The sequence below is a fragment of the Pipistrellus kuhlii genome, unplaced genomic scaffold (genome assembly GCF_014108245.1).
Source record: "Pipistrellus kuhlii isolate mPipKuh1 unplaced genomic scaffold, mPipKuh1.p scaffold_m20_p_38, whole genome shotgun sequence".
NCBI lineage: Eukaryota > Metazoa > Chordata > Mammalia > Chiroptera > Vespertilionidae > Pipistrellus > Pipistrellus kuhlii.
In genome coordinates this window covers 759,914-773,516 of record NW_023425538.1, presented here as the reverse complement: position 1 = coordinate 773,516, position 13,603 = coordinate 759,914, and the positions used below count along the sequence as shown (strand labels likewise).

Here is a 13,603-nt window from a genome sequence, read left to right as displayed (position 1 = left end):
TGGCCTCTTGCAAATGGGGGCGGGGTTGTCCATCAGGGGGCAGCATAGGACTCAGCAGCTGGGAATGAGAAAGCTAGGACTAGAGAGTTGAAGGCTGAGGGACCAACTTCTGGATTATGCAGGAGGGGCCTGTGGGCCTGGATTCTTGGGTGCAGAGAGATCCACCTCCCCACAGACTTAATCCAGGCAGAGCGCCAGAGGACTCTGGGTTCTTAGCTACTTCCCTTTCTCAACCCAATCCCAGCAACCACCAGGAGAAGGAAACCCACACCTCAGAGAGAAGTGGAACAAAGCTAACAAGACACCAGAAACAAAAATTCTGGAGGCCCCAGCTCTGCCCAGCTGTGACAGTCATTCAGTCCCTCAGCCAAGACTGTGATCTCATCCTCTTGTAGGCCCTGGGTTTGGAGCAGGGGTGGTTTCAATCCACAGCCTGCACTCAAAGGTCTCAGGGAGAATGGAGGATGGATGCAGACACAGCCCCCATCAAGGACTCCACCTGTAGTAGTCAGGGAGGGCTTCACAGAGGAGGTGATCCAAGCTTGGCCATAAAGGATCAGCACGTTTGTTGGTTGGTTGGTTGGTTGGTTGGTTGGTTTTTAATACATTTTTATTGATTTTAGAGAGGAAGGGAGAGGGATAGGCAGAAATATCAATGATGAGAATCATTGATCAGCTGCCTCCTGCATGCCCCCTACTGGGGATCGAGCCCACAAGCATGTGCTCTTGACCAGGCATGTGCTCTTGACCAGAATTGAACCTGGGACCCTTCAGTCCACAGGCCAATGCTCTATCCACTGAGCCAAACCAGCTAGGGCAGTACAAGTTTGCTAAGCAGATGAAACATGCAAGGTTGTCAAAGCCAGTGGACAGTGATCAAGGCCTCTGCCCGACAGAAGGTCTGGTGCAAACTGGGGAGTGGCCTGAGGGACATGCCATGGTCAACAGGAACAATAACTGGAGGGCAGTGAGAGGGCTTTGAGCAGGGGAGGGCCAGATCAGCTTGTGGCACTGAAAAGGGCCAGAAGGGAGGCCTGGAGGCAAAGGACGATGGAACCAGGGAAGACAAGACCTGAGCAGGGGCAGGGTATGGAGGGTAGGGGTGGCACAGATACCAGAGCCAGCCTTAACTTAGGTTGGGGGAATAGGACCTAGGTGTAGAACAGAGGTGACAGGAGAATAAGGGGACTACAATGAAACTCAGGTCTGATCAGAGCAGTAGGTGGACAGTTAGGCTGTCTCTACTGGGAGGAGGCTAAAGTGTGTGTGTGTGTGTGTGTGTGCATGGGGGGAGGGGAGGGAGGAGGGCTATTTTGCACACAGAAAGATCAAAAAGGTTTTAATGAGCCAAGCCAGTGTGGCTCAGTGATTGAGCATCGACCCATGAACCAGGAGGTCATGATTCAATTCCCAGTCAGGACACATGCCCAGGTGGGGGGCATGCAGGAGGCAGCCAATCAATGATTCTCTGTCATCATTGATGTTTCTATCTCTTCCTCTCCCTCTCTGAAATCAATAGAAATAAACAAACAAACAAACAAACAAATAAATAAATAAATAAATATGATGGGGGCGGGGGTTAAAGAGAGAAGATAAGGGATAAAAGTGGGAAATGTCTTTTTTTAAAGTCTTAATGAGGCTATCCAGAGGGACATCTGGAGGCAGCAGGAGAGTAGGCTGGCTGCTCATTTCTGACTGAAGCTGAGGGACTGGAACCTTTCTAGGAAGAAGGGGCAGGTGGGATGAGCAGAGAGCTGGGACAGACAAACAGAGCCCTGAGGACCATGCCTCAGCAAAGGGCAGGCAGTGAAGGGAGAACCCTGGGAGGCTCTAAGTAGCTGGAGAGGGAAGAAGCTGAGCAGGAAAGGAGAGGACATAGAGCAAAGGGAATGTTAGGTGTGGGGAGTGGTCTATGTCAGATGAGAACCCAGACGTTACCCTCAGGCCTCAGCAGTGAGTGGTGGGTCTTTGATGAGCTTGTACAGAGCTGCTGCAGGGCCATGGGAGGTGGGCAGCAGATGTGGAGGGTGGAGGAAGGAGGAGAAGGTAAGATACAAGTCATTAGATACAAGTCATTAGAAGGTGGGTACAAGTCATTAGCTATAAAAGGGATGAAAGCTAATTCAAGGGAGAGTGATGCATTGTGTGTGTGTGTGTGTGTGTGTGTGTGTGTGTGTGTTTAGAGGTGATGGAATATGTTTTAGTGCTGCCAGGGAAGGGAGTGAGGGAGAGAGGGAAGATGCAGAAACAAGAAAGCAGGTTCCTGAAGAGATGGGGAAAGGAGGATCCTCACATCATAGAGACCCTCATTCATTCAAGTGATTTCTGATTCAGATTCTGCGATGGGAGAGGGAGCCACAGCCCAGAACTCTCCCTGCAGGTCCAGACCCACTGGCCTGAGCCACAGATCCTCTTGTCCAGCTCCTAGGACCCCTTTTTCATCTCTGCCCAGTCATCACCACCAACCTGCTCCTCTTTCCTGTCCCTATCTCAGGGATGGCTTCATCGTCCCCCAGCCCACCAGGCCAGAGGACTGTTCTTGTCCTGGACAACCCCTCCACCCCTAGCCCATCAGGCCTCATATCCTATTCGTTCTGCCTCCTGCCTTTTCCTTCAGCCTCTGGCCTAATCCAGGCTCCATCCTCTCCCACCTCAGTCCCTCCACAATCCACCTTCTGGGCTACTGGCTTCCAGTCTTATTCCTCCAGATCCGGCTCTAGCTCTGACTCGGTCCTCCCATGACCTAAACCCTTCCATGGCATCCTAAAACCTGCCCCTGACCCCCCGAAGTCCAATTCCTCAGCATGGCCTCTGTCCACCTCTTCATCCTCTTCAATCTGACTGGCCTTCTGCCTGGGCACCTACAGACAGTAATGCTATATATAGTATATTAATTTCAGAGAGGAAGGGAGAGGGAGAGAGACACACCAATGATGAGAATCACTGATCAACTGCTTCCTGCACACCCTCTACTGGGGTTTGAGCCTGCAACCCGGGCATGTACCCTAACCCAGAATCCAACCATGACCTCCTGGTCCTTACGTCCACACTGAACCAATGAGCCACCGGCTGGGCCAGGCGGTAATACTCTTGCATGCCTCCCTGTCTTTGCTCATGCTGAAATGCACCCCTCCCCCAGGCTGTCCTGCACCCTTGCCTGCACCTCCTGCTCCTCCGAGATCCAGCTGCAATGGCCCCTCTGGAAACCATCTCCTGGCTCACCAAACCCCAAAAGACTCCTTTACCTCTGCACATTCCTGCACATCAATGTGTGGGCCTGTTCCACCACCTGGCCCAGCCCTCACTCATCTTGGTCACCACCATTGCCCGGCATGAAGACTGGCACACTGCTTGAGTAATGGGTGGGTGAAAGTGTGAATGGGTGGGTGTGGGGGTTACATGAGGACATCAGTGAGAGAATCAATGAAGGTCGGAAGGACTGAATGGACCGGTGGGCAGGGCAGATAGGTGCAGACTTAGGAGAATCAGATTTAGGGTGGGAGAAATGGCACAGACAGAGGACTATCTGAGACTGTGCATCCCAAATCAGTTTCTCCAACAAAGCAAAATGGGCGCTGGCCCACCTAAACGCCTCACCAAGCCTCACCAAGACCACTGTTTCCCAGCGGAGCTACATCCAGAATCCCAACACTGGGCGTGTGTGCAGGGCTTATCCGCTGGACCCACGGAGCCTGCTCCCTCCACCCGCTCCAGTTTCCGAGGAGCCCACAGGGATTCCCCCGCCCCCTCCTTCCCGTGTCCCTCCAATAGGCAGACTGGCAGGACGCTCGGGGCCCCGCCTACTAAGGAACAAGCTGGGGGTGGCCCAGGCTAGTAGGAGATGGGGTGTCTATGAGTGGATAATAGTGAATGATGTCATGAGTAGCTTATCACAGCTGGACTCTGTGTCAGACCCTCCTCTGGCAAACAGAACCCGGAGGTAGCTGAGAGCGTGTTTGATTGGAGAAGAGAGAAGCCAGTGGGGTTTCTGGCTGCAGGAACCTAGACTGTTCGCTGGCATGACCCTGGCTCCTAAGGAAGGATGGAGACTTGAGAGCCCTGGCTCCTTGGTCCTGAGGAGGCTGGGGGCCCCGAGGGAGGAGGATGGTGAGGAGGAGTAACTAGGGGCCTAGACTTCTGGGTCTGAGGAAGGAGAAGGCTGAGAGCCTGAACTCCTGGATTTTGAGGGAGGAGGGAACTGGGAACCTGAAAGGTTGGGGTTTAGGGATGGGGACTCCTTGGTCCCAAGAGTCACTGGCCTGCCCACGGATGACAGAGTTGAAGTTCAGTATTTTATGTGGCTCCTTATGGGATTGGAGCCAGGCCTTGTCCCCAGGCAAGTGAGGTGGGGCTTGACTAGAGATGATGAAGAGGCTTAGTAGAAGCTCTGACCTCAATATGCCCTTTCCTCGTCCCTAAAAGGGAAGTCAGGGGCAGGGTGCTGTCTTCGAAAGGAACCCACAGAGTGGGAGGAGACTTGAAACTCACTCGGAGACAAAAAGAAAAGCATAGATAGCAATGGAGAGATTAAGATATTGAAATTAATGACAGAGTTCTTGTATGGAGTTTACTGTGGCCCAGGATCTGTGCTAAGCATTTTAGACAATTATCTCATATCTTCCTCATAACAGATCTAAGAGATTGGATTATAATTATTATTATAATCTCCATTTTACAAGTGAGGAAATTGACACCCAGGGAGAGAGAATCAAGATGTAAAGCGACAGGAGAGACACAAAACACAGATGGTGGTAAACAAACAGGTACATACAGACCCATAGGGAGAAGAAGAGATAAACGAGGGAGAAGGAGAGGGGCTGAGAGCCCGGACATTGCCGGGGGCGTTGAGAGGACACCACTTCGGGTTCTGAAGGAGGAAAGACCAAGATGGGAACTCGGGTATTTCCCACCCTGACCCCCACATGCTGTCCAGTCCTTCCTGCTCTGGGCATTTGGCCTGCTTGGGGTCAAAAACAGTGATTACAGGGAGCAGGTGTGTCATTATCCTATTAGGAGGTGATAAGAAAATGATTCACCATGGGGGTGCCCTAGGCCTGGGAGGAGTCTTCCCCCCATAGCCTCTTTGATCTGGACAGATCGGACCTCAGAGAGGACTGGGGAGGGGCAGGGCCCTCTCTGTCCCTCTGCTTCACTGAGTCTCCATCGTCCAGAACCATTGCCACGTCCCTCGTGGAAACAGATGAGCCACCCTAGAGGGCAACAACTTTGCTGGTGGGTCTTCCCTCTCTGGGCCTCTCTCTTTCCCCCCGACCTTGAACCAGAGCCCAGCAGACGTCCTGGCTCATGGAGGGGCTCAGCCAATGCTAATGGAGTGGGTGGACAACATCCACATCGTTCTGTGCACCTCTTCTGTGGCCCCATCCTGCCGTCTCTCCTGTCCCCATCACGCTTCATTTCTCAGCCGCTCCCTGGTCTCCCTCACCTCCTCCCACCTTCCCTTCCACCTGATGTTCCTCCCAAAGCCATTGGACCCACCACCCCCTTTAGGGAGAAACTGGGGCTCACTTTGGAAGGTGCCAACCTCGCAGGGCCCAGATAAGACACATTACTAGCACCTCAGAGTCAGAAATGCAGGAGCACACAAACCATGTGCCCTTACAACACGTGCTTGAGGTCATCTCGTGTTTACACCCACACAATCCGAGAATCACACACACAGCACATGCAATCACCTACAAACACAAACATAGGCACGCAATCACAGACTCACTGCAGACAACACAGCCAGAAATATCCTCTCCCACATGCAACACAGACACCCCCACTTTGCAGTTACATGTCAGCCACTGATAGACATCCAGCCAGTTCCTGTGAGGACCGTGAACTAAGACTTGGTTTCATTGACTATTGTATCCCCAGCAGCTCAAACAGATCATCATCATCATCATCATCATCATCACCAGTACCATGAACACAAAGTACTTCCTATGTGCCAGGCACAAGTCTAGACATTTTACATGAATTAACTCATTTAATCTTCTCAAAAACTCTATTTGTGACAACCCATTTTGCAGATGGAAAATTGGAGGTCCCGGACAGGTTAGTTCTTTGCTCAATGTTTCACAACCAGTAAGAGGCCATCAGGGTTTAAACTCGGGTTTTTAGTCCATTGCACAAGGCCACCACTCAATAAATATTGCCAGCCTTAACCCAGTCAGAATTACAGAACCTTGACAGCTGAGACCACACCCAAACTCAGGCACACAGTGGGGTGTAGAACCAGAGATGCCGATAGAGACACACAAATAGGGAAAAACCCTTCACACCCCAGAACACGGACACACACAAAGTGACACATACAGAGACAATCCCCACACGGACATGCACCGCACCACACCAAAACCTAGACACGGGCCCACCCAGAGCTCCCTGTTCCGGGCTGGCCCTGGAGGAAGCCTCAGGCTTAGGATGGAAAGAGGGGCCACCTCACTCGTCCGCTCAGCCTGACTGGTTCCGCCAGGCCATGGATGGCACCACCCGCCTGATGAAACCCTGGTTGGGCAACTGGACTCAGACCTGGCCTGGCTGTCTAGATTCTGGGGAGAAGGGGCTGGGTGTCCCATCCATGCATCCTAAGGGCAGAGAGGAGGGGGGTTGGGACCTGGACTCTCGGAGCCTGAGGAGGGAGGGCTGGAGGCCAGAATCCTGGGTGTTGGGAAAGGAGGGGATCAGGTACTTGGATTCATCTGTCTTTGAAGGTAGGCAAGTAAAAATACAGGATGCACAGTTAAATTTGTAAAAGGCAAGAGAGTTATGTGACCTGAAGAGAAACCGGAGTATATATAGGATGGCCGGTTAAATTTGGATTTCAGATTAACAAGTATTTTGTTAGTATAAGTATATAACAAATACTGTGTGGGACATGCTTATACTAAAAACAGCATTTGCTGTTTCTCTGAAATGCACATTTAACTGGGCATCCTGTATTTTATCAGGCAACCCTATTTGAGAGGAGGAGGTCAGATGCTAGAGACACTGCCTGGTCCACTCCTCAGCCCCCAGGCCCCTCCTCTTCCTGCCCCTCCCCCCACCCTCTTCCTTTCCCCTAAGCAGGCCACCTCACAACTTCCCCAGCCCCTATTTCCTCACCCACATGAGTTGCTGTATCTAATTGCTGCCCCCAGGCAGTGTAAGAGTGGGGAGAGGAAACTGGAGGACAGCTCTGGGTGTCATCCTGGGAGCCCCAGGTCCTCAGAGATGACTGACCCTGAGTCACCTGCACCCCATGGTCTGACGGCTGGGGGAGGGGAGGGGCTTGTGCCTCCACAGAGCACGCCTGGAGAGGGGGAGATGCTGAGATAGGAAGCCAAGAACACAGGCGGGCAAGAAACATGGAGCTTGGAGAGGAAAGACTCAGAGGTGGGGAGACAGCGAACCAGAGAAATCTGGAAACATTGGCAGAGATGAGAAAAGAAAGAGAAGAGATTCAGAGCTGGAGACAAAGAAGCAGGGATGGGGGGACAGGGAGCTAGGACAGAAGTAGAGAGATGCTCCACAGACATTCGGTTGCCCAGACGGAGTGATGGGCAAGAGACCGAGTCTGGGGCAAGGACAGCAAGCCACCGTGTGATACCTCGGACCAAGGCTTGGGACCTGCTGGATTGAAGCAGGGGTTTGGGGGAAAGCTGAGATGCCCGGCGAACAGGATGCTCCACCTGCCATCACCCCATGCCCAGTGGGGTGACGACACCACCTTCTCTGCAGGTGACACCCCAATTTTCCAGTGCCTCCTACATTTTTGGGGTGACACCCGTCCTGGGAACCCCACCCGGGTCTACTGCTGCTTCCCTCACTGAGTCACCTCCAACCCCGCCAGGCTTGTTGGAGGGGAGACACTGGTGACTCAGGTGTCCAGGCTTCCAGCTCTTTCACCCTCAGGACCCTGCCCCCCTCAGGGATGCAGCTGGCCGAAGCCAAGAATCTGGACCCCAGCCCCGTCCTCCCTCAGGCCCGGGGGTCCAGGCCCCCAGTCCTCTGCTCTGTTAGGACCAGGAGGCCTGGGCCACAGCCACCTCCTTGACTCTCGTTCCCAGCTCCTCCCTTCCCAATTTGGAGGTGGGGTGAGGTGTGTTTATTTACTTTGGTTCCAACATGAATCGCAGCCAAAACACACTGCCCCCCCACACGCCCCCGACATGCCCCAGGCCCTGAATGGGAGACAAAGTCCCCTCTCCCAGGGAAATGGGGACCTCACTAAGGATGATGGGAGAGGCCTCAAAGGGAACTCTCGCTGCACTCCCTACCGCACTGCATGCCTTTCTTCTCCTCCTCCCTTCCTTCCGAGTCCAGTGGTTCCCTCCACCCACCTGCCCCTCCACCTTCCCATCACTTCTCTGAATGGGTCTCCCCTCCTTTCGTTTCTCCCCAGATCTTTGTGCCTCTTTTTCTCCATCCCTCTGTCTTCTCACCTCCCTCCATATATCTAAACCTCCTCTCCCTCTGACCTTGTCCTCCCTCTGTCTCTGTGTCCCCTTCCTTCGCCATCGCTCTGACTCTCCCTCTCTTTTGGTCTCTGTCCTCTGACCCAGCTGTGCCCCTTGCGCCTTGGCTCCCAGCGCTTGGCCCACTCCCCTTTCTATCCTCATCCCTGGACCCTCCCCCACAATTTCCAGGTCTTCTGAAGTACTGGAGGAGGGGAAATGGGGGAGAGGGTGGAGAGGGAGGAGGGGCAGTTCCGGGGTGTGTGTGGGGGGAGGTTCAGCCTGACCCGCTGGGCTCCCTGGGCACCTCTGTCAGAGCCCCGCCCAGTCCCTGTGGCCCGCCCCAATATAAGCAGCTCCGGGCCTGAGACTGAGAACCCAGTGCCCGTGTCACCCACACCTGTCTGCACCATCGCCATCGCACCGCCACCCTCCTGCAGGTAGGCAGCCCCCACCTCAATCCTCTGCTCTGAGGTCAGCCTCTGCACTGCTCTCCCTCGCACATCTCTCTGTCTACTTGCAGAGCGCTCTCTCTCTCTCTCTCTCTCTCTCCCTCCCTCTCTCTCTTCCTCTCCTCTCCATCCCTGTCTTTCTCAGTGCTGCCTGGGCCCCTCCTCAGCCTGAGAACCGCTGGGTTGAGTTTGGAAGCCCTAAGGCCTAGCACCCCCTCTGCTAGCCGCCTTGGCATTGGAGGTGGGACATTCTCTTCACCTTTCTCAGTCTCAGCGTTCCACCTGTGAAAGGGGCTTGCGGAGACGTGAGTGCTAGTGGATCTCTGTGGGCACCGGGCGCTGATCTCTTCCTGCCGGCACCTCTGACTCAGCCTGTCTCTGCCTCTCAGTCTCTCTCTCCAGCTCTGCCTCTGGGAGGAGGGTCCTCTGGGGTCTGTCGGGCAGCTCTACAGAGAGGGGCGAGTTTCTCGCCCCCACTCCATTCACCCCATTCCCAGCCTCTTCTGGCCAGCAGGCTGACGGGGGCCTATTTCTCCCCAGCACCTTCCCCTGAGAACCCAGTGCCCCTGCCCCCCACCCCCCTCAGTATCCAGTGTCCCTAGGACAGACCCGCCGCTGTCACCGCTGCCACTCCGCCGTCCCGCCGCTGCCTCGGGGCCAGCAAGATGCAGTTTGAGATGCACGACAACGTGAAAGGCAAAGGTGGGATCCCTGGACGGACCAGCAGCCCCTCCGGCCCCTGGAACCGGCTGCTTCCCTCCCCCGGGCGCCCTGGCCTCGAAGACAGACAGACAGAGAGACGGCGCCTGCCTGCTGGCACCCCAAAGGCGCCAGGAGCCCGCGCCCCGGCCCAGACGGAGACGGCGGCAGCGTCCCAGCCCCGCCGCACGGGGCGCGCACCTTCCCCAGCCGCGCAGGAGCCCCGCAACCAGACGTGCAGGAGGCAGGGCGCGGGCCGGCCGGGGTGCCCAGGCCCCGATGTGGCAGCGGGAAGGGAGCTCCGCGGTGTCCCCTCCGTGGGCGGCCGGCTGGCCGCGCCCAGACTGCCCGGCAGAGGGAGGGGTGGCGGGGTGCGGGGACCCTGGAGGCGCCGCGAGGCTGCCCGCTGACCCCTGTCCCCCTCCTCCTACAGCCATGTCCTACCCGGTGACCAGCCAGCCCCAGTGCGCCAGCACCTGCTACCAGACCCAGATCAGCGACTGGCACACCGGCCTCACAGACTGCTGCAACGACATGCCCCTGTGTGAGTGCCCTCCCCGCCCAGTACCCTTCCAGCCTCCTCCCGCCGCCTCCTCCTTGGACCCTGATTCCCACTCTGACCCTCACGCCTTCCTCGGACCCCAAAACCTCCTGGGATCCCGACCTTACACCTCCAGCTTCCCCTCCTACCCTCAACCTCCGCCCCCCTCCCCCCCACCACCACCACCTCCTTCATTCCCTATTTCTCAGCCATAATCCTCCACCCCAACTGCCGGGACCTTCACTTCCCCACACTCAGTTCCCTCGGGGACCTTCAGCGTGGCCCCAGGGACCCTCAGCCTCGCTGGCAGGAGGAGGGGGGCGGGGGGACCCGGAGGCCTCGCTGACCGCCCTTCCGCCGCAGGCCTGTGCGGCACCTTCGCGCCCCTGTGCCTCGCCTGCCGCATCTCGGACGACTTCGGCGAGTGCTGCTGCGCGCCCTACCTGCCCGGAGGCCTGCACTCGCTGCGCACCGGCATGCGGGAGCGCTACCGCATCCAGGTGCCCGGGCGGCGCCGGGGGCCGGGGCTGGGCTCCTGGGTCCAGGGCGGCGCTCCTAACCGCTCTCTCCCACCCTCTAGGGCTCCATCGGACACGACTGGGCGGCCCTCACCTTCTGTTTGCCCTGCAGCCTCTGTCAGATGGCGAGGGAACTGAAGATCCGAGAATAAAGAAGTGTCTTTCCCCCCCCCGCCCCCCTCCGTCCCCTCTGGTCTGCTGGCCTCCGCTGCCCCCTCCTGGGAGGGCCTGCCCTCCGCCCTATCCTGACACCAGAAATACACCCACAATAAAAACCTGAAAACCAACCCGCCCACATCTTTGTCCCAGGGAAGGAATCTGGGTGGAGAAGGAGGTTTGGTGAGAAAGGTGGAGACTCCGGAGGATGCCTAGGTGTGGAAGTTGGGGAGTCAGATCTTTGACAGGCACGCTGCCCTCCCCCACCTGCTGTGGATGACACCAGCAAGTCCTTCCCTCTCCAGTGACAAACTAAAACCTCTCACCCCTCAGCTGCCTGTCTGAAGCTCTGCCCAGATTGTGAAAATTACGCAAACCCAGAAGGCCTTCTTGGGAGAGTCCAGGCACTCAAGTTCAAAGAGAAGTTTTAGGAGAGCCCCTGCTCACTTACTCCCTACAGATCCTTAGCCCACACACAGCTGCCTGGTCAGGGAGCTTTGTTTTCAGAGAACTGCAGATCCAGGGCTTTCTGGAGCAGGAAAGAGTCCGATTCGATCCCCTTTATCACAAAAGCAACTACAGATGAGAGAACATGCTGGTCTCGAAATTGGACAGCCTGGGAGCCAATCTTGGCTCTTGCCACATACAGTGTCATCAGTGAACTGATAACCTCCTCTGAGGGCAATCCCTGATGGGCCACATGGCTACTGGAGGGCAAGAGATGGAAAGACCGAGAGTGAAAATAGACAATGGTTGCTACTTGTATTATTTTATGTAGAGCACAAGGTAACTATTCTAAGGTTATGTGTCATTGGTTGTAATTATTCTCTATCTGTGGACCCAACGAGGGTGACACCTTCACCTGGAATACCCAATAGACATCTCAAATTTAGCACGTCTCACCCTTAACTCAGTTTCCCTCCCAAACCTGCTCCTCCACAGTTAGGGAACCAGCAAGCCCCAACCCTCCAGGTGCTCAGTCACCTTCTCTCTCGCTCAGCAAATTCTACCTCTTCTTTAAAAATAGATCCAGCCAAAGCCGGTTTGGCTCATTGGCTAGAGCGTCGGCCTGCGGAATGAAAGGTTCCAGGTTCGATTCCAGTCAAGGGCACGTACATTGGTTGTGGGCACATCCCCAGTGGGGGGAGGTTGCAGGAGGCAGCTGATCAATGTTTCTCTCATGATGTTTCTAGGTCTCTGTCCCTCTCCCTTCCCCTCTGTAAAAAATCAATTAAAATATATTTTTTAAAAATAGATCCAGAATCTCACTTCTCCTCACTCCAGTGCCCCCACATTGTTCCAGCCACCCTCCTCTGCAGCCTGAATTAATGCAGGGCTCCCTGCCCCCCCCCTTTTAGTTTTTCCCCCCAGAGGAGCCCTGTGAACATCTGTCAGATCACATCCCTCTCATGTCTCCTCCCACACAGAGTGAAAGCGAGTCCTCACCGGGGCCCAGGGCCTCTCCATCTGCCTCTTGTTCCCTCTGGAACTTTGTCTTCTCCTTATTCTTGCCACTCCAACTACACAGCCTCTTTGTGTTTCTCTAAAATGCTAGGCATACTTCCACCTGGGGCCTTCGCACTGGCTGTTCCTTCAACTTGGAATTCTTTTCCCTCAGACGTCCCGTCACCCCTTCACCTCTGCTCACATGTCATCTTCTGAGAGGCCTTCCCTTCCACCTACACATTACATGGCAAGTATGAGCCCCCTTACCCCTCCTTCACCGCCTTGTTTTCCTGGCCATCTTCCAGCCCCATCGTTTACTTAATGCTCGGGCTCCCCACTGGGTTGTCAGCTCCATGAGGGCAGGGACCATTCATGTGTGTCCCCAGCATCTTGGATATAAATGAGAGATGCAATTTATCAAAGGGAAGTGATTTTAGAGGTGATGGGGAGGGGCAGGGGAAACAGGCTGATGTCAGAATCCGGGCTGGCCTGTTAAGTAGCCCTGAGGGCAGGAGTCATGCCAAGCACCAGGCACGGTGCCTGAGTGCCCCCTTTTCCTGGGTGTTCCCAATCCTCAGGGCATCAGTGGCCACACACAGGCTGGACTCAGGCCTCTGCCCTCCCACACCCGGGTCTTCTCACACCAGAAGCCTCAGGCATTCAGGAGCTCGGCTACCAGGGAGCTGAGGGGCTGACACGAGGGGGGGAGGGCATTTGCACACGGGTATCTGCAGGGCAGTGACAAGGGCTGGAGAAACGGAGGTTCTGCATCCAGAGAAAGTTCCAAGCACCGTGCAAATGCTCCCCTTAGGAAGGCAGTCCCAGGTGACAGCTGGGAAGAGGCCTTGCCAAGGGTTCAAGCAGACCCGAATCTTAAACCTTGGCTCCCACCTGGTCATGCAGTGACCTCTCCACTGACCCTGAGGCTGGGGCGGCAGCAGCAGGTGGCAGCCCCAGTTCCTGGTGAGGGCACATACCCAGGTTGTGGGTTTGATCCCTGTTCAGGAGACACACGGGAGGCAACCAACCAGTTTCTCTCTCTCCCTTCCTCTCTCTGAAATTTATAATAAAATACAGAAGAGCCTGGTGGTCAGCCACCTGGACTTGAGTCAGAAGGTCTGGGTTCCGATGACAGCTATCACTCAACAGCTAAACAAAGTGCTTTCTCATCTGCAGGAAGGGGATACATGGCACCTACTCATACAGCTGTTGGGAGGATCAAATGAAACCGCAGCAGCTAACAAGCCAAGCACTGTCTAGCACTGGGACTCAGCAGATACAAGTTCACAGTCACATCTTGGAGGTGAGGTATTACCATCAGTTCATAAAGGCAGAGAAATCCCCGACAAT

General features: G+C 55.4%; 2 protein-coding genes across 21 annotated transcripts in view; one reads left to right on the top strand and one right to left on the bottom strand.

Annotated features, from left to right (window-relative positions):
• The window catches only part of LOC118702294 (carcinoembryonic antigen-related cell adhesion molecule 1), an 813,263-nt gene that overhangs the window by 180,034 nt on the left and 619,626 nt on the right, over positions 1-13,603 (bottom strand). The window lies entirely within an intron of this gene.
• On the top strand, positions 8,730-10,938 carry CNFN (cornifelin). 5 transcript variants are annotated; one of them, XM_036408197.1, is made up of 5 exons: positions 8,733-8,881; positions 9,480-9,595; positions 10,026-10,136; positions 10,497-10,633; positions 10,714-10,938. In XM_036408197.1, the coding sequence occupies exons 2-5, from the start codon at positions 9,559-9,561 to the stop codon at positions 10,801-10,803; spliced, it is 375 nt and encodes a 124-aa protein (XP_036264090.1). In that variant the 5' UTR covers positions 8,733-8,881; positions 9,480-9,558; the 3' UTR covers positions 10,804-10,938. The 5 variants fall into 5 exon arrangements, with proteins under 5 accessions (XP_036264092.1, XP_036264090.1, XP_036264089.1 ...); XM_036408196.2 differs by having other exon boundaries at positions 8,734-8,881; positions 9,434-9,595; XM_036408198.2 differs by having other exon boundaries at positions 8,747-8,881; positions 9,496-9,595.